General features: G+C 41.1%; 2 protein-coding genes across 2 annotated transcripts in view; one reads left to right on the top strand and one right to left on the bottom strand.

Annotated features, from left to right (window-relative positions):
• Positions 1 to 13,139: 13,139 nt before the first annotated feature.
• Positions 13,140 to 20,549, bottom strand: chek1 (checkpoint kinase 1). Its single transcript, XM_008278762.1, has 14 exons — positions 20,458 to 20,549; positions 20,132 to 20,197; positions 18,322 to 18,436; positions 17,532 to 17,640; positions 17,276 to 17,340; positions 17,127 to 17,196; positions 16,852 to 17,040; positions 16,629 to 16,733; positions 16,464 to 16,547; positions 16,300 to 16,384; positions 16,061 to 16,217; positions 15,773 to 15,904; positions 15,497 to 15,598; positions 13,140 to 13,591 (listed from the first exon to the last, which is right to left on the bottom strand). Exons 2-14 carry the CDS (start codon positions 20,194 to 20,196, stop codon positions 13,496 to 13,498), a joined length of 1,374 nt encoding a protein of 457 aa, XP_008276984.1. The 5' UTR covers position 20,197; positions 20,458 to 20,549; the 3' UTR covers positions 13,140 to 13,495.
• LOC103355118 (complement factor B-like) overlaps positions 20,387 to 20,693 on the top strand; it is a 13,526-nt gene continuing 13,219 nt past the window's right edge. The window contains exon 1 of the mRNA XM_008278785.1: positions 20,387 to 20,417. Within this exon, the coding sequence (XP_008277007.1) occupies positions 20,387 to 20,417 (31 nt within the window). The remainder of the gene's footprint in view (positions 20,418 to 20,693) is intronic.

Genomic DNA, 20,693 nt, shown 5'->3' with positions numbered 1-20,693 from the left:
GAAGTTTAATTTCAACTGAAATACTAACTGGAGGTATTAATCAGTCCACCGATATCTTAACAACTACTAGATGGATTGCTATTAAACTCTTATAGACATTCACTGTCCTCGGAGGATGAACCGCACTGAATTTTTATGTTGCAAGTTAACAATTTCATTTATTCTATGAATCATGAAAATTTAATTGAGGCCTTTGCAGGTTTATGATGCCAGAACTTTTCTTTTGGAGCCAACAAGCCAAAATAATTAAAACCTGCAACTTATTGATATTGCTATTGTGTTTAGTGCTAATAAGCAAACATTAGCATTCACACATTAAACCAGCATTGCTTTGGACAAATGCATTTGCTAAATAAATACATTTAAATGCATTACAGCCAAGTGTGTTAATGAGGCATTTGGCTGCTATTTTCCACTACAACAGCTTAAATACATCTTGGCATTGGTTCTCCAAGTCTGCTGAGACTTGGTCCAAGTCTCTAAGGGAGCATCCCTCCAGTAGAAATGCCTTTTATCACAAATGTTTCCTTCCCACATTGGTTAAAAATCCACTATAAGTGTTCAATATCTGGCCATCGTGGATAAGCCCTATTCCATCCGGAGACCAATGTTTCATCATAGGATAAAGATGACCACTCAGAACAAAGTCGAACTGATTTGCAGTTTCCTCGAAGGGAACAAATGGGCACAAACCATGTCAGTAAAATGCCCCCATATCAGAGCCCTCAAATTCTTCACTGGAGGGGTCAAGGGTTTAGGTTTTTCCTTTAATTTGTCCTTTGTCTGTAGCTCAGAGATTTGTCATGGACACTGACACACCACCACCATGCACCCACTGATTGGCTTAAAACCTTCAAAGCTTTAGCCAATTATTTCTAAGTTCAGTCCTGCTCTCATCAACAACCGGATCAAGAGACGGCTGCCCTTCTTCACTATAGGAGAAACCAGAAATGGCAGGACGGCACATTCCTGTCCAAGACGAGACAATCTCTTTGACAGTTTATTAAAATGCAGCTTTGGACCAAAGAGGATCAGCGTTGACAGGAACACATGGACGTGTACGATGGTTGCAGCTTACATGATGAGCAAATAATGATAAGTTAGAGACAGAAACCCCTTTTAATTGAAGTTACACAGATAAAACACTATAATAAAAGGTTTTTCATAAGGTTTGACACTATTTTCCAAAATGGTCAAAGGTCAGTATGACAGTTTCGGCTATAATGAATACTATTGCTCAGACACATTTATTCTGAGTTGTGTTTCAATATCCTTGCCCTCCACTAACAGCAGCACACTGCAACAGTTTTGATACATGCTGGTATCATTTATAGTATTTGTCCCATGGTACCCGTTGGGTCTAAAGCTGCCATTGTGTGCTGATAAATCCCAGACAATGAATTCCCAGCTCTGCGAGCAAACTAGTGGCTACAAATCCACTTTGTTCAGCTCTCATAGGGAGTTCACCGACTTTCCATCATTAATGTGCAGCTTCGGCTTCAGCGGCCAGCTCAGAATGCTCGAGTCTCCCTCTGTAATACCCTTTTCAGATGAATTTTTCTATTGTACGATGAGCTGCCACCGCTATCAGAAGCTTGGTGCTGTGCTACATGAATGCATGTTTGATACTGTGGCAGAAGAAAATATGTTAAAAGTCTGAAACCAGCATTATACTCATTTACTCTGGCTTTCAAGGAAGAAAATTTAAGGCTTGAATCTGACTTGCCACTCGATTCCACTGAAGAGAAACATTTCTTCATATTTGTTTTTATGCATCTTTGTTTAATTTAATTTAATTTTACTACATTAGGATATGGATATCTAACTGAAACCTTCTTGCGCTGTGGGCCTTAGCTCTGGATCTGCTGCATTTTAACCTGCCAAGTCAAGGAAACTGATCTCTGTCCTGCATTCATTCATGACAACCATCTCACATTACATACTCACGGTTCAACTAAATGGTCCCTCCTCCTCTGTCTCGTGTATAAACTTATCAATCGCATTAAGAAAATTGAACGACACTGAATAAGGATAATTCTCTAAGAGATTGCGTGTACATGCAGAACCAGGAGCTGCTTCGCATCTTAAAATGTGAGGTAACAGCATGTTGTGAGGAAACAGAGCATCACTGTGATGCCAGATTTCTAAATCTATTTTAATCCGAATCCCATCAGTAGAGTTTACGCTACCCCCCTGGCCCTCTCATAACCTTTGAAATTAGAATTTGGAGCCTTTCATTTTATAACTCGCCTAAAATGACGAGAAACATTAAAATATAGTCACATTTTACTCTAGCTGCATAAATGTATGGTCTTGCTGGATTCGCTACCTCCTGAATCATTTTGAAACTTTTATTTGTATAGTGAATAAGGCATGTTTGCCCTTAGGCTGACACTGAAACAAAGGGCAAAGAAAATCCAAGAAGATATAAATCCCTTTTAATCCCTCAATTTTGAGTGTTTCCTCTGTGAGGATGCTGGATAGATCACTGTTTACATCTGCATTAAGCACTCATCCGCCTTCCCACTTTGTTGCACAATACCGCAGTTTGAACAGGTTGAAAATGTGGGAAAAAAAACAAAACAGTGTGAATGCAAAAAATAGCTTTAATAACAGCAAAACCTCAGTGGAAGTTATTTTCAGTGGAGATTAATGTCTAAGTCCTATATAGAGGAATGCTCATGTTAAGACTCTGGATGTCAGCTTCATTTAATACAACTTTAGCGTTACCAGTTGATGCGCAGGTGGATGCACAAGTGCATGTGTATATGTAGAAGACTAATCCGTCCACCCATTCTTCTATAATAGATGAGCTGAGTATCACTGTGTTATTCTAACCCCACAGGAGAAAGAAAGAGGGATAGAGGGATAGAGAGAAAGGAAAAACACATGAATAATTGAGCCTAAATCAGTTTAGTGACCCTCTGTCCCTTCCTACTCTCAGTCCAATAAAGTCAGTGCCTACAGCTGGATTCTCCCAGTAACTTGTGGATCAGAAAGGTAGAAAGATGCGACTTCAGGCACATGAGGGAGAGCGCTAACAGGTCGATTTTGGAGTCCAAAAGCTTTAACTTTTTAATTTCTATCATTTTTGTTTTATTTTTTTTTTGGACTAAAGAGGTTGTTGGACTCAGGATCATCATGATACCATGGTGGCCCAACTGCTAGGGCTGGCCTTTCTATATCTAACTACCAGTCTGGCTACTTTTACGCCAAACGGTAAGGGCTCCATGTCTATTTAACACTGTGTGAACAGTCAACGAATACAAATTCAGGAGAGAAATTTTCTATGATTTGCATTTCTGTTGTAAAATTGTAATATTTTGAAGTGGAGAATCACAGATACTGGATACTTCAGGCTATGTGAATATACTAAAGTACTTATTTGTACCGTAAAAAACACGTAACAAACAAAAAAAGAAAGCTCTTTGGTAGTTTAATCTTAATTTTCCTGAACATCTTTGGCTTTTCTGTACTGCAGTTTCCTGTGACTAACATATACACTGATGCTAGTATATAGATGCATAGGATGTATGGATGTTCATCCTAACTCAATGCAAATTATAATTTTAAACTCAGAAAATTAGTTTTTAATTTCACCCAAGTTCGGATAGCAGTGGGACACAGTTCAGTGACACAGAGAACAGCCAAGGAAGCACAAGGTGGTTGATAAACTGGATGCTGCAGAAGCAAAACTGACTGGGTATCTGTTTTGGAACTCTTTATTAAAATGTTACCCTGCCTGTGAAACTTACAGTGTAATCAATCCTGCAACTGAACACTGACAGGGCACATGACACCACCATCTCTTTTTCCTTTACACACACACATTTGCATGCATGTCTCTCTGTGTATCCTCTCCCTCCTCCAGCCGTGAAGATCAACCACAAAGGGGAGGTGGTGTACCGGGACAACAGAGTGTATGGGGTGGTGGGCAGAGCGGTGATCCTGGAGTGCGGTTCCACCTTACCTGATCTGTACATATGGAGCTTCACCAAGCCCGGCACTGAAGCAATAAAAGCGGTGGCCTTTAATTTGGGAAAAGGGCCGAAGGTCACGAGGCTGTCGGAGACACTCGGACAGCTGTCGGTCATTTCAAACAGTGCGTCTGTGAGCATTGAGAAACTGAATGTGGCTGCACACGGCTTGTTCACCTGCCAGGCCTTGTATGACGTAGAACGGGAGCCTGTACTCTATTACTACTACGTGCACCTCACTGTGCGAGGTAAGGCCTCCTGCACTAAGAATTACTTCCCTCATTCAGTTAGGAGAGAGGCGCAGAAAGGGTCTCAAACTTTCTCTTGTACCATAACACCTCCAGTGTCACTCCAGCTTTCAGAAACACCTGTGTGCATCCAAGCAAAATCCCAGAACTACCCACATAGGTGGGCTGGTCTATGTATATGTTCTTACTTAAATATGTAAAATCAACAATCATTTTTGATAAAGATCCTTGAAATGTAGTTGCTAAAGATTTTGGACTGCCATATGTACAAAACAGCATTGTTCAAGCTCTCTGATGGACAAAACAAACCTCTTTGGAAAGTCTTAACTGCAATTTCTTATGACTTTTCGACCAATATATGTACTGATACATCCGCAATAAGATAAAATACTTTATCAGTCTTTATAATCTGAGGTGTTTTCTTGCTGTTCTGAAGTTCAACAATGAAGAAAACATCAAACAAACATTGTGTTGGGTGAAGATTTATGGATTTAGACTAAACAATGTTCCACCAGTTATGCAACCAGTTACTTCCAGTTAATGCCAGAGTATAGACACATCAGGCGCTGGTGTAGCCCGGCTGCTCGCTGGTCTGCTTAATGGAGCAGTTTTGGGAGAGATGCTTCTTTGCTTTCTTTCTCAAACTTAAAAAAGAAGTCCTGCTCTGGCATCTGTCTAATGATAAAATGTACAACAATGCACCCCTCTAAAGCTCACTAATTATAAATCTTCTTTGAGTAATTGGTTCGAAATTTGGAGTTTCAAGAAGTTGCAGCTTTTACCAAAACCACATGGCTACTTTAATCAGTACAAAAAACAGAAAGAAAAAAATGCCAGATGTTGTCAGGGCTATTTCATCTTCTCAAGATCGTCCTCTTGTATTTTGTATATAAAAACCAGGATCAAAACCAGAGCAAAAATTGAAAAATTTGTGAACAAGTATTAGAAAAACCTTTGCATCCTCTTTCCTCTTGCTGCTCAGTCTTGACTACACTTTTACCCACAAGACAAGTTAAAATGCAGAATAATCTTTTTATTTACTGACCCTGTTCTTCACCTACATTAGAGACAGTAAACATTTTACATGTTTGACTTTGCCTTGAATGCAGTGCCCATCCGTAAACCTTTCCTCTTCATGAGTAACAATTCTCCAGTGGAGGGATCTACAGTGTGGATGCGCTGCAATCTGGAAAATGGGACTGGGCCCATCGACTACGTTTGGCAGCTTGAAACCATCGGTGGCAACATCACAGTCTTTGCACAGGGCAACAGCAGCACCATCAACGTGACCAATGTCAACCGTTCCCACACCGGCTCATACCGCTGTGTGGCCAGCAACGCCGTCAACAGAGAGAGCTCACAATGGGTGAAGCTGGAAACCATCTGTGAGTATTAACAGATCACTGGAAGGGTTTTTTTTCCCATTAAAAATATTAATAATCCCTTCCTGCACTGAATGGGCTTAGAAGTCACTTTACGCAGTTGCTAACTCTAGAAGGTGCAGATCTAGGAAGCCCCTGCCTTGCTCTCCGCCCTCCCCTCCCCACTCACTGCAGCTCGTGCACACCAGCTCCCCTACAATTCAGCTCAAACACTGTAAAACTACTTTACATTACATAATGGACAGTTGTAATATTGGAGAATTCACGTGTTAGAACCAGAAAGTGATTCGAGCAAGAACAAAGACACAAAAAGCCTCCATGCAAGAAACTGGTAAAAATATGAAGGAATATTGTAATGTTTAAAAACTGGGGGAAAAAAGAGGCAAAAACAATTGCAAAAATCCCCCCCCCCCAAAAAATATTTGGAATTTGTAAAAATATTGATTTTTAATTTATTTTATTAACAATTTTGCCTTGTTTTCACAGGGTTAACATGAATTTTTAAAAAATCTGTGATTTTACTAGTAATTATTTGTAATTTAACAAAACAAGGGAAAAACATAAAATAACAGTAAATTAGTTTTAAAAAAATAGTTAAAAACTGTTTCCAACTTGCATTTTTTCCCAGCATCCAGACAAGATAGATCCTGTGAAATTACAGTAAAATACTGTCTGCCAGACATTTTTACCTAAACAGTTTATTACTGTATAATAGATTAGGGCATTCCACAGAGGTCAGATCTACTATCTAATGGTTTAACCAGACATTAGAAAAATATGCTACATTTACTGTCTTTCTTTGTCTGACTGTCTGATCTGTTGTATCAGACTAACACAAGTTTACTCTGCTGTGCACATAACATATTTGTGTCCTTCAGCTTTTCAATGGGTTCCTGTTCTTTTTTCTCAGTCGGCCCTGATGTTCCTCAGATACAAGTGACTCCGTACAGTTTAACTGAGCGGGGCTACTTAGCCCTGGAAAGAGGGACTGTTTATTTGTTCTGTCAAGCCCAGTCCCATCCGTCCAGTCAGTACGTCTGGTTCTACAACAACTCCCAAGTCTTCGCCGGTCCACAGTTCAACATCACGAGGATCCTTCGCATACACACTGGCGACTACACCTGCTTGGCACAGAACACCCACCTCAACACCCGCTCAAGAAAAACCATCAGCCTGACTGTCTACTGTGAGTGATCTCTGACCTCGGACTGTGTTGTTGTCCATCCTCTGTCAGCTCCTGCACTCGGTCCTGACCTGTGTTCTTCTGTCTTGGTACTGAAATTACACAGATTTGACGCTATTAGTACAAAACCATGAGAAGCTTAATCACCTTTGACTTTCATCTTTATGAATCTACTGCTCCTTGATCTCTTCACTTTCAAAAAAAAACTTCTCTTGTTTTCAGTGTTTACATCCTATTCTGTTTTCTTCTGAAGCCACTCAGTACATCAATTCTTGACTCTCACTAAGACTTCAAAGTAAACTCAAAAGCTGGCGAATGCAAATGCACTCATACATGCCTACACAGAAAACACACACACACACACACACACACACTCAGACACACAGCAGAGTATGGAGGTGCTGCAGACCTATTCTCCTGTTCGGGCCGTGGGTGAAGTTGATGGGACTCTCTGGCAGGTACTTTGCTGTGATTATACAGCCATGACAAGCGTCGGTTGGCTCGGAGCTTGTCATTCACTATGTCCATTCATTACGTATTTGTGCTAATCATGTTTTTACATAAAAATAAAAAGCTTCAACTTGTGCTCAATCACAAGGAAAGAGTGCAAGTTAAAAGATACCTAAAGATAAAACACATTTCTTCCACAATGCTTTTGGTAAGATGATTCACAACCCACATGTTGAATACTGTAGCCACACAGGAACTTTCTCTGGCCCTGATGACCTCATGTACGCTCCTCTTTGCATATCACTGGCCTGTTACTCTGCATCTTGTCATCACAGACCCACCCGACGGCTCCCCCTCCTGCTCTGTGGAGCCGGCTCTGAATCATACCTCTCTGAGACTGCTCTGCTCCTGGTCCGGTGGGTTTCCTTCCCCTTCTGTCCGCTGGATCGGAGATCTGATACATGCAGGACAGGAGCAGGCCGACACAGGGCAGCAAACAAATCCACTCAACAGCACTGTCATCTTGCTGCCCTCTGGAGGCCTGATATCTAACAACAGCTTGTTTACGTGCACGGGCTCCCATCCTGCCCTGAAATATACCACAGAGTGCAAAACACGCACATGTGAGTGCAGTAATCCCAACAAAACAACATTAAAAAAAAGTGAGAGATAAATGCTCGCTGTTATCTGAACCTGTCATATCTTTCCTCTCATTCACCAGTTATTCCTCCTGCAGAACCAGTGTGTCATGCATATGTGACTAACAACAAAAAGTACCTGATGCTGTCCTGCTCCTGGGATGGAGGGGACCCGAAAGCCTTAGTCTGGTGGGAGGGCCCCGGGGGCCATGGCAAAGATGCAGAGGACAACTCCAACATCCTGGTCCTCCGTTATGGCACTGCTCGCCGTGGGAAACCCTACACCTGCCATGCCAAGCACCCACTTGTGGTCCAAACCAAGACCTGCAATCTCGCCCTGGGTCAGTGCACATTCTCACCATGCAGCAAATAGCACACACGATCTCTTAATTGATTCATTTTTTTTAACAATATCACCTGCAGAGACACCAGTGTTGCTGACGCAGCGCAGAGTCGTGTCCGTGTATGAGGGCAGCGATGTGCAGCTCACCTGCAATCTGATAGACAACTACCTTCCCGCAAATGAAATCAAGTGGTTGAACAACCAGGGTGTGAGCATCCGAGACACCTCCAAGTACAAGCTGCTGCGAACATCTGCATGGGTCAATCTGACTGTGAGGGACACGGAGCAGGTTCAAGACAGCGGCGAGTACAGGTGCACCACGTCCAACGCAGTGGGAGGAACTGAAATCAATGTCACTTTAGTGGTCAAGAGTAAGACAATGTTTTATTTTATAATCTATACCTACATGTATACATACACATGAAGCTGCAGTCATCACATATTTAGTTTAGCTTAGAATAGAGGCTGGAAAATGGGGAGGACAGATAACCTGGTGTATAATACAGAAATGTAAAGATGTCAAACAGTTGAGGTTTCATTGGAATATAAGCACTGGACTACTGATTGGACAACAGCAATGACTTCCCAAATTCTTAGCAGGAAACAAATGGAGGCACCAGAAAGTACTGGGCCCAAACAAGAGTCCACTACATAGAAGATTTCATTTGCAAAAACAGATAACTCCATCTTCACAAACCTTCAGGAAACCCACTTTTCCATCGTCTACCTGAGACAATATCAATCAAACTTAAGTTATCTCTGTTTTTGTTATGTCATTTCTACTGAGTCAAATCCAGTCAACTTCAGTTTGATTGATGTTATCTCAAGCAAACAACAAAAAAAAGTGTTTTCTGAAAATCTACAAAAATGGAGTTGCCTGTTTTCAAGCAAATGAAGGCCAGAGGCTGGACGTGGTGGTAATTAGAGAGAAAAAATTCAAAAAATTCCTAAATTTACAAGAGAAAACCACCAATTATAAAGGTAAATATACAATAAAAATTACCTAATTTACAAGAAATAATATTCTCTGATAATAAAGTTATACATTTTTATGGGGGAAAAGGAGAATTTTATTTTTTTTTTTGTAGTCAAGACACCACGTTGCGCAACTCTGCATCCAGACTACAAATTACAAATACCACAGGTGAGGCTCATATAAAGATACACTGATGCTTGTAGTATTCCTTTTGAGTAAAACTCATTTAAATGTCTCATATTACGTACATTTTTAAACCTTTACGGGTTGTTCAGAGACACACTTTCTGAGCTATGCAGAAAAGAAAGAAATGAGGGGGGATATGTAAAGTTTATTTTTAAGTACATTTATGAGTTTTTCTCAGAATATTATCCCCGTCCTTCACTTTGTGTTCCTTTTGAAATATCGCAAGTTAATTAGTGAGCTAATCTTTATGTTTATGCTAAAACAAACTGGCTGCTATGTATAGTTCAGTGCATATACGTGAAAGTGGCATCAACCAATTTATCTGCTTTCCCAGCAACACAGTTAAGTGTATTAAAACTATGCTTGCAGTTTTATAAGAGGATATTCAGGCACTATGGTGCCAAATAACACGAAATACAAAGTACAGCTAAGCTTGATTACTTCATTAGTTTTGTTCGTATTTGGTGATACAGCAAAATCCAAAAATAAGCTACAATTTATGACATGTGAATGTCAAATTTAATGTCAATCCATTTAATAGTTGTTGAGATATTTCACTCAAAACCTCAAATTTCAACCTCATAGAGGCACTAGAGGAAATGTCATGGTCGGTTTTATCCTCTGAGGAACAAAAATGTTTGCACAATGTTTGTTGGTGGCTTATGTCAGTCTGAACTGAAGTGGATCGAGGTCATGCAGAAGGGCATACTTCTGTTTTGTCTCTGCACCAGGGCACCCCATGCCACCCAATGCAACCCTGATCAGAGTGATGTACAACAGCCGACTGCGCAACGAGGTGGAGGTGGAGTGGCAGGTAGAGAACGAGGAAGGGGGAGGCTGGACGGGTTTCTGGCTGGAGCACCAATGGGTGTCGGAGCGACCGGAAAGGAGAGGAAGCAACAATGGTTCAAAGGAGCAGATGGAGGAGAGGATCGGTTCTCCAGTCTGGTACCGCAACATCATCCGGGACCCAGATGTGAGGAGTCATATAGTAGGAAACCTGACACCGACTGTTACTTACCAGTTCCACATCAGGCCTGTTAACCATCGCACCATCGGACACCCCTCTGCAGCAAAGACTCCAGGTATAGTAAGTGAGCAGAGTGAGGAAACTTTCAGTAAAGAAAGATAGGGTTTCAGTTAGAAATGTATTGTGAAACTAACGAGATATAAAACAAGGAATAATGAAAATGTTGAAAGGTGACAGGTAAGTTAGGTGATGTACAAGCATTGTTGATGTCAGTGTCATGCTGTGATGGAGTTACGATGACTTTGATGACAGTCTAACATTTTTTTTTTTTTTTTTTGTTATCCACTCAGGTGAAAGACTCATACACGACCAAAAAACACATGCAAACACTGACACATACCTCATGGTTTCACGCTCACTTCCACTTTTTACCTCCTTCCCTTCCCTCCTCCTGACCTCCCTTCCTCAAACTGGCCCTGTGTGCTTCTCCTTGTAAATTCTTTGTGATAATTGAGCCATTTATTGTAGGACTGGATTGTTTCTAATGAAGCCAGATGGTTGTAGAAAGGATTGTAGATCAGGTGTCAGTGCAGGATGGTGCCTGTGGTTTTCAACCCATGTGGAAACACCAAAGCTCAGTACACCAGGTTGTACTTCAATGTCAAACTTCTCGATTGAATGCCACGAGAGCGGCGCTGACATGGGTTGAGAACCGCTTTAGTGTGAAAGCTGTGCTTTGTCAGACTGGTGCTATTTTGCAATGTGTAACTGTGATGTGTTGCAGCGGAACCTCGCTTCAATATGTACCCTGCTGTGATTGGAGCAGCTGTAGGTGGGATGCTTTTTGCAGCTATTCTAACGATGCTGCTGCTCGTGTACATAATCCGCAACCGCAACAACAACCCTCGTGAGTCGCACAACACGCAAGCACAAAAACATCCCGCAGGCCTGTGTATTAAAATAACCTTACTGCTGCATTGATGCCCTGTGTTTCCTCCCACAGGACTACATGACATGCTGTTTGGCTCGTGAGTATCTGTGTATTTGTCCAAGCATTAGCCAAAGAGTGAAACTTTTCTCATTTGTGATATTGCTGACAACTAAGTATCCATAGAGACATGCCAATTCTTTCTCTGGTGTTTCCAGGCAGCACAGCCAGTCGAGGGAAAACATCAACTTCCCAGAAGACGAAGTAGTTGGAGGGTCGGAGGGAGGGATCGAGGAGATTGGGGGATCAACTAGTGCAGGCAAGACAAACACCACATCAAACATAAACTCACTGAAACCTAAAGATGACACATGCACACATCAGGATTCCTACAGTGAAACTAATTGTCATTTGAAATTACAGTAAAATACTGGCAACTGCTGTCTCTAAAGTTCATTACCCGGAAGTGAGCTCTATCAACTCTGTTTAACATTTTAAATTGCATATAACACCTTCAACAATGAAGCATAAAGGACAAGGCAAGTTACATATTTATGAATTGAGAATTTTTTCCCCCCAAAAGGCAGCAGTGTATGATAATCTAAAGTCTTCTAATTACATTATAAAAATATGTAAAAGTGGCATCTCTGAAGGCATCAGCAAATCTTTTTGTCTGTCACTATTTCCAGTAGCCTGCTGTTAACAGTCATTTTTGTTTTTGGCTTTGAAACAGCACAATATTTTACAGTTTTTAACCATATTTTGGGAAAAAAACAAAACAGCACTTTTGGAAACTGGCTGTATTTTTACAGTAATGTATTGAATTATTTAATAAATTGCAGGTGTCTTTGCTTTACATTAATACGCCAAAATCTAAATATTACAACACCTTAAAAATGTGGTTGACATTTATACCTGTGATTTAGTGGAGTGGAAGTATAAAGTGTCATAAAATTCAAGTCAAGTACAAGTACTGTTGTACCATTATTGCTGTTTACTGCTTATTGGTTCTTTATTACAATGATCAGAATACGCATTAGCGGCAACATTGAAAAATCTGTCACGATTTTTCAGAGGGATCTTTTTGTTTTGGGAACAATTGCGAGGAAAACTTAATTAAACATAATGTGACCACTCCTTAATTCAAGAGAGTGAAAGATCCCTAATCAAGCAAAATAACTCATCCTGGAGTAGCAGTAAGGATTTAAACTCTACAGTCCCTCCAGTCTACATATCTTGAGGCTCTCTGTCTGTTTCAACCATCAATCTCCTCACCTGCCGGATTCTAAACCTCGATGTTGCTTTCTTCCAGCTCCAGCCGTGGCTTTACCCAGGGCAGCTTCACCCCTCACCACCTCACCTCCGAGTGCCACTCCCAGCCAAGCCCCTCCCCCCGGAGACGACAACGAGCCCGTCAGCGTCACCATCACCGTCAAGGCCACGGGCTCGTAGTCAGAAACCCACATCTTTCATTTGTAATTAAACCTGGAATTGTTTTTTGTAGACCGTAGAGTTTGCACCATCACCAACTGTAGCCTGTTACTTAAACCTCATCTCAGCTACAATTACAGTCACAAGCTTCTACCGTACATCATGTTTCACTATCAAACTTTGTCATTTGAGTCATGGACATGAAAGAATCTTTGATTTCTACAGTAAATTGAGGGATATGCTCATGACAACTGTTGTGTTTTTTGTTTTTTTGATACTTAAAACCCTTTTTTATGTTTTAAAATAAGTCTTTTAGATTTGCATGAAAGTTGCAAAAACTCTCCCACACTTTGAACACCAAAATGATTCTTTTCTGAGTCAGTGGTCATCCCCATTTATAACTTAGCATAGAATATTAAACAAACAGTGTTGGTCTTTTAATAATTTATTCAAGACTGTATCATGTCAGACATAATCAGAACACATCAGTCTTCTCAACAGCATAAAAATAGACGGCCAGAAGTGCACACACACACACAATCTTCTATCCCTGTGTACTTAACTTTGATTAACTAACACAATCTAACCAAAAACTAAAACCTACTGAAGTGAGGATATGACCAGAGTTTTGTCTCCCCACCCAACCAGTTTCCACACGGATAAAAGAAAACGATAGTCTACATTCACACACTTCAAGAAGACGGCAGAATACATGTAAAACATAAACAGAACAGCTAAATATGTACAGGTTGTTTGTCCGTAACAGCTGTTTGTGGAGGCTGCTCATGTGATGGGGAGCAAAATCTTCTGAGTGCTGACGACGTCGCCCAGCTTCTGTTTTATCTTCACAAAGAGACGTTTGAACTCCAAACCGTCGCCCTGGAAACACATAGACACATCAACACACACTCGCACAATGAGCTCAGTGCACTCAGACCTTCTCAAGTGTTTCTGCCGCTGCCTTTCAGGTCTGGTGCAGTTGGACTTTAAACCAAAACCCTTTAAATATGAAGGAAGAGTAGACATGCTGGTGCGTCTAGAACAGGGGTGTCGACATCCGGTCCTCGAGGGCCGCAATCCTGCATGTTTTAGATGTTTCCCTCTTCAAACACACCTGATTCAAATGATCAGGATCGTTATCAGACTTCTGCAGAGCTTGATGATGAGCTGATCATTTGAATCAGGTGTGTTGGAAGAGGGAAACATCTAAAACATGCAGGATTGCGGCCCTCGAGGACCGCAGTTCGACACCCCTGGTCTAGAATATTATATGAATTGGTTTTCTTTTTTTCACGATTTTATTCAAAAAGTGAAACTTCCATATATGCTGTATTCATTACATCCATCCATCCATTCTCTATACACTGCTTAATCCTCACTAGGGTCATGGGGGGCTGGAGTCTATCCCAGCTAGCTTATGGTGAAGGCAGGGGACACCCTGGACAGGTCACCAGTCTATCACAGGGCTACACTTAGAGACAGACAACCAAGCACACTCACATTCACACCTACAGACAATTTAGAATCACCAATTAACCTCAACATGTTTTTGGACCTTGTGGGAGGAAGAACCCGCAGAGATATTCATTACATGTAAAGTAAAATATTTCATGTCTTATTTTTTTGTTTTAATTTTTGTGAACTATCTGGTAAGTCATTTATTAGATTTTTTCTTAAACAACAGAAGCAAATTTAAAAATGACTGATGAAAAGCTAAAGTTCATTCACAGTGGCTGCCACTTTTTCTTGTCAATATGGAGCCAATTCTGCAACTGCATCGCAATGTATCACATGATTCAGCTTAGTTTTATAAACTATGCGCAAATACACTTAACAGGGCACAACTTGCTTCCTTTGCCTCCATCTGCTGGCAAAGAGGTACGGCTAAAACGAGGTGAACTAGCTGGTGACACTGTATCACTGCCTATCACTGGATTAGATGATGGATATCAGAGGTGAAATACTCCAGAAAAACAAGTAATGCTATGAAAACTACATGTATCAGGTCTATGTGTTCAAATTTGACTGTTGCAACTGCAGGAGTCCACTTTTTTTTTTGAGGCAATCCAGGTTTTCGAAATACATTATTTGGCTCTATGAGCTGTGTCACTAATAGTTTGAAATCCTGGCAGTGCAGAGCGTTTGTCTCACTTCTGGCAGTGAAAGTACACAAGCACCGTCAACACATGCTTTGGACGTATGGCTCACAGTTGATCCCTTTCTTTTTCAAACTGTAATCTTTCATCTAAAAACAAAATTTCTTTCTTATCTGAACCATCAGAACCTTTTCTTGGATGGTTCTTCCACCATATTCCTAGTTGCTGTTGTCTACTTTGTCACTGTGGTTGATCCCCACTTCAACATCAGTCAGTGAACCAATGCTGGTTAATGCAGAATGCGTTGAGACTTTGATTTAAGAAAGCGGTATGCTGCGACAGAGGTTCACCAGCTATTGTGTGAACTCATTTGGCAAGTGGCGGGAAAGCAAAAGTCACACACTCTGCTTTACCTCTACTGAAAGATGTAACATGACTGTCACATCGATTTGTATCAGGCTTATGAGACAAAATGCATATCAACATCAGAGCTTTTCTCTAAGACCCTGTTGTATTTTCTCCTGGACACAGTGTTGCTGCTTTAATAATTCTTTTTTTTGTGACTTATCAACATATTTCACAAACAGCATCTGTTTCAGGTTTTATTGATAATGACATGATGGTCTCAGTTTGAATGTGATGACGGGCATTCATGCTTGAAACACTAAATCCACCATTTTAAACTCACCTTAGACAGTCTGAAGTCCAGCAGCACTCTTTGATTCATATCTAGTAAATGGACTTTGAAGATGAGTTTGTTATTGCGTTTGTCCAGCGTGCTCACCGTCACCTAGAGAGCAGAGAGAGCTTCATGAAACTGAAGTGTGTGATAGTGTTGGTAGCAGCTATAGGAGGCTTGAATCGAGACGTATGAGCAGAAACAGGTCCCTCCTTTACCCACCAATGTCAAAAAAAAAAAGTATTTGAAATTGTTCGAATTCTGTATGCTTCAGCACAGACGTACCTGTTTGGTGCAGGTGAGTTTGAATCCAAGTGCCAGACCATCACAGGTGTCTTTCAGAGCCGATAGAGAGGCGTCGGCATTCACAGTGGTGAAGAAGCGCGTCATTCTCCGCACTAATCTCTGCCACGGTGACTGTGTGTGGAAAGAAAGCGAGGTGCATTTAAATCAGAGGGAGACAGCTTGATAACCGAAAAAAACAAAACAAAACAACACACACACACACAGCTCTTCTTTGCCAAAGTAACATTCACGTGATGAAACCGCTGCAGCACTGAGTATGTGAATTACCTGACTGGCTCCCGGTGTGCCGAGAAGCTGACTACACAGTAACATGTGCTCAGGCTTGGTCGGCTGGGAGAAGCTGATTTGACCAGTTAACAACATGGCTTCCAAGCCACCTGCTGCTAGATCCGGCTGAGAGCTGGAAAACTGCATCCTGTCATCACTACAGAAAGAGGAAGACGGTCTTGAGATTACAAACAGAAAAGAAAATCTGAGCTAAAATCTGAAAAACAAAAAGCTTTGACCTCTTGGCCCGGGATATGAGTCCACTGTCAGATCGAAGAAGTTTGTTCCGTTCTGAGTTCAGAGAACCAGGTGTTTGCTTTGCACCTACAGTGAAGTGATAGACAGACGTCAGTCCAGTAAAACAAAATGAAATTGAATCTGTTATACTCATATTGGGACTTGCCATGAGTAAACCAGTGGTCTTTCTTTATGTCTGTGATGGTGATGCGTGCATCTGGACGGGCCAGCAGTAATCTGGACAACAAACCTGAAGAGAGAAGTTGAAGAAGAATTGAGGAAAGGCAATTTAGAAAACATGGTATGTAAATCTATATAATTTGGGACTTACTAAGAGGCACTGGTTGAATTTTCTTCCAAGGAGGTAGATATGTTTTCTTTTGAAGCCAATCTGAGTACTCCTGGCAGCTCTCAGTTGGCTGATCCCACGGCAATTCTAACAAAGAAGCAACACAAAGATGAAAACAAAACAAAACAAAAAACGCTGCAATACCTAATGGCACAGAGAGAAAAGATAACCCAAGATAGTCTTTTTTTCTAGTCATGTAAAATACCTCCAGCCAGCATGGCAGTGAGGACTATCCCACAAGCCCAGATATCTGCAGGCTGAGCTTTGAACTCTGTTTGGCTGAGAAGCTCTGGAGCCACATATGGAAGAGTTCCACAGAGTCGACCCAGGAGGCGCTCTCGACCTTTGAACCGAAACATGGTGGCCAGGCCGAAATCTGTCAGCTTCAGGTTGTCTGAAGGTACAGAACCGCAGCAGATGATGGTCAGAATGAATACAAGTTATTCTTTCAGCACCTTGATTCACATCGTATTTCCTCACCTTTGTCATCTAGCAAGATGTTCTCTGGCTTTATGTCTCTGTGGGTGATGCCAACGCTGTGGAGGTACTCCTGTAGAAGGCAGGAGAATTAAATAACAGCAGAGACAGGAGCAGGAGGTCACATCAACACACTGATTTGCTTCACTCACCACAGCTGCTATCAGCTGCTGGAAAAACTTATGAGCATCTTTCTCTGCCATCCCCACATCAGGCTCTAAGACGAAAGTAAGAGGATACAGGCGGCAAAACATCAGACGCCATGTTTCAGTGTTCAAGTGTAGCCAGATTGGCTAAGCAAGTAAATCTGAATTGAAGTATCTGCTAACAACAAGCAGCAATCAGGAAGCTAAGAAACTGTGTTGTATCACAATTTGTTTTTAGTCAAATAAATGTTGTCTGTGTTACCGATGCGGTCGAAGAGCTCTCCTCCGCTGCAGTACTCCAAAAAGAGGTAAACAGTTTGTCCTTCCTTCCGGTGGCCAAAAAATCTCACGATGTTGGAGTGGTTGAGCATCTACCAAACAACAACAACAAAACGTAAACGTAATACAAATGCATATGGCATCGAGGTTCCTGTGCAACATTCCTCGTTAAAAAACAGCATATATTTTTAATTAATTTAACATTTTCAATTAATTTTACATGTGCTTTATAACAGCAATTAAATCCAGTTTGTGGTAATAAATTTCTTACAGAAGTGCGTCATAAGTGCATTGTGGGATCAGTAGTGTACACATAAGCTACAAAATTAACAAAAAGATTAACAATTTAAGACATGATTTTCTCAACCACAGCATCGATCATTATGTATCCCACAAGCATTACTAACACTGATGTATTGCAGCCAGTAAGAAGTGCCATTAAGCCAGTGGTAACTGTGATGGAAATGTTATATTTTACTGGTTTTACTGCACATGCTGCTTTTATGCACGTCATATATTAACCGTGTGCTCTCTCTCTCATGTGAAGGTTTGTCTCTCATCCACTCCTGTTTGTGTTAAGCAGGTCAGCTTATCCATGAGGCACAAGAAGCCTTATCACTCAAAGGTCCGCACAAATAACTTTGTTGAGGCCTTGTTAGTATAACAGTTAAACAAAACCACTAAAGACTAACCCCCCCCAAAACAAATCTGATGGACAATTGTACTTTGTAAAGTTCTAGATAAACCATCTCTACATAAGGTGACTGACCCACCTTATGAATGCAGACCTCTTTCTTGACATTTTCAGCACACTCTTTAGCCTGCGAGGTGTCGATCACTTTCACTGCCACCGCCTCCTCCGTCTGTCTGTTCACCAGCAGCCTCACTCTGGACGGGAAGAGGAAAGACAACAGAGCAGACATGAAAAACCATTAGTTGGCATTTGGCATGAAGAAAATAGACTTTGTCAATCACTCCAGCCAGCGAAAAAAAAAAAGAAGAAGCTTAAAGTCACATTTGTTGTAGAGTATCGCATCAGCAGAGGAACTGATAATCCAAACTGTGCATTATAGTTGCAACAAACAGTTTTCTCGTCTGTTAACTGAACTGATTTGTACAATATTCATATGAACATGGCATTAATTTTACTAGTAGACCCAAACTGAGATGTTTATGTAAAGTTAGTTGTGTTAGAATAAAATGCATATGGGGAGTAGCTTTTATGTTTTTAAAGGTCCTATATGAGGAAAACCCACTTCTCCTTTTATATGTCCTAAAAACTTAAAGGTGTAAAATAAAAACTGTGAGAATACGAAGACATTTACTACAGTCATTCCTCAGGCTACCCCACAACTAGAGGGCCTCTCTGTAAGAATTTCATCCAGTTTCTACATCGAAACTGTATAACCAACAAAGACTGGCAGAATCAATGTTCCCCCACTGCTCCTGCATTTGAGGTGAAGCATTCAGAAAGAGCAGCTGCCTCACACTCATAGTTTTTACTTTCTGGAGCTGCCTTCTGCTAACTTATAAATGTCTCAGCCACAGGAAAGTCGGTCAAACGTTCTGTTAATGACTGCAAGAGCAAACACAAGAGTTCTACATATTTGTGTTTCTGTGGTCAGAAACGAAACAAAAAAATAAAATGGTTACTGAAACACTAGACTACATGTTAACCGGCAGTTATTTTAGAGTCATTTACGTGTGGTCGTCATTTTGCTCTGAGCTTTCAAGCACCAGCAGAGAGAGTCTTCTTCCTGAAGGGGGCACAGACGGCAGGAGCTCAACCACATTTAAAACTGCAGACATTTAGGGGCCCGTTCCAATATCCACACTACCGTACTATATACTATACTTGAAAAAGATTTAGCATGTCAAATGCAGTTTACTAAAAACACTGAGATGACCTATTACGGACGGTAAGGTTTTGCAGTATGCAAGCCTGCAATGCTTTCCCGGCCAATCTGACCCATAATGCTCTGCACAGCTACATAACAGTGTCTCGCACAAGTATAAACACGTTTAAGCTGCTGAGAGCCCACAGACAGCTAATTTCAGACTGCGATAGTCAAAGTTTAAGGTGCATCATTATGGCAAAGTAATATGTCCCAATCGTATGCTCAGTGCTTCAAACTGTAGGTACTGTGTAAGGGCTTCTGTAGTATGCATTTAAAATAATAATAAACAAAGCATGTGTTTTAAAATGCAGCCTTAACCCAGCGGCTATACAGTCATCCTCAATCAAACCATCTTTGTGACATTTTGAGCTGTAAAACTGACTTTCATCACCTTTCATTAATTTGCTAAAAAAGGTCCGAGCACAGTACCTTTAATGTGCATATTCATCTGATCGACCTCTTATTAACAAGGTATGCTGTGTTTAAACTCTAAGCTCGCTTTGTTGGTTCACCAGCATTAATACTAATCAATAACAGATGGAGTGAGCATGCAAGTTGCATAAATGTGCTGCTCTTGTCTCTTGTGACTGACTTTTCTGTTCATCAGATCAACTCCTCCAATGTTCCTAAAATGTCCAGCAGATACTTTGCTATGAAAAAATGGCAGATTTAAAATGATTCATACTCTCCGTAGGCTCCTTCTCCCAGAGTCTGGACCAGGTCCCAGTCCTGCACAAAAGGCACCGCCATACTAAAGGCAGAAACACAGGATAAAATCAGTCTGTCAGGAAAACACACACATGGAGAACATTTTCTAAGCTAATATTTACACATATCTAATATTTTTACTGAGCACAGAGCCTGTTACATCTGGACAGCCCGCTGAATATTTACTGTCAAACTGTGACTCTGTAAATCTGCAGCGCTTTTAAATGTCACCATGAAGGAGAGAGAAGAAGACGATGAGCTCAGTAGATGACACGTTCTTCATTAATTACTTGATTATTTTACCTGCACAGCCTTTTCTCACTGCAGCCTTCTCCACATGCAGTTATTCTAAAAGTTTAGACGAACTTCTTCATGAGTCTGACGATGTGACTGAACACAGTTTGCCACAAATTTGGCGCGTTGTTGTTTCACTGGTGATAACTTCCGCATGTTTCGTCATTGCCGCCTTTTCTTCTTCTCCTCCTCTTTTTTCGGTCCTCTGCGCTGCATCATCGCCTCCTGTGGCCAAAACGTAGGTT

The sequence above is a fragment of the Stegastes partitus genome, unplaced genomic scaffold, assembly GCF_000690725.1.
Source record: "Stegastes partitus isolate 25-593 unplaced genomic scaffold, Stegastes_partitus-1.0.2 Scaffold132, whole genome shotgun sequence".
NCBI lineage: Eukaryota > Metazoa > Chordata > Actinopteri > Pomacentridae > Stegastes > Stegastes partitus.
The sequence above is the reverse complement of the archived record's forward strand: the minus strand, read 5'-3'. Positions and strand labels throughout refer to the sequence as shown.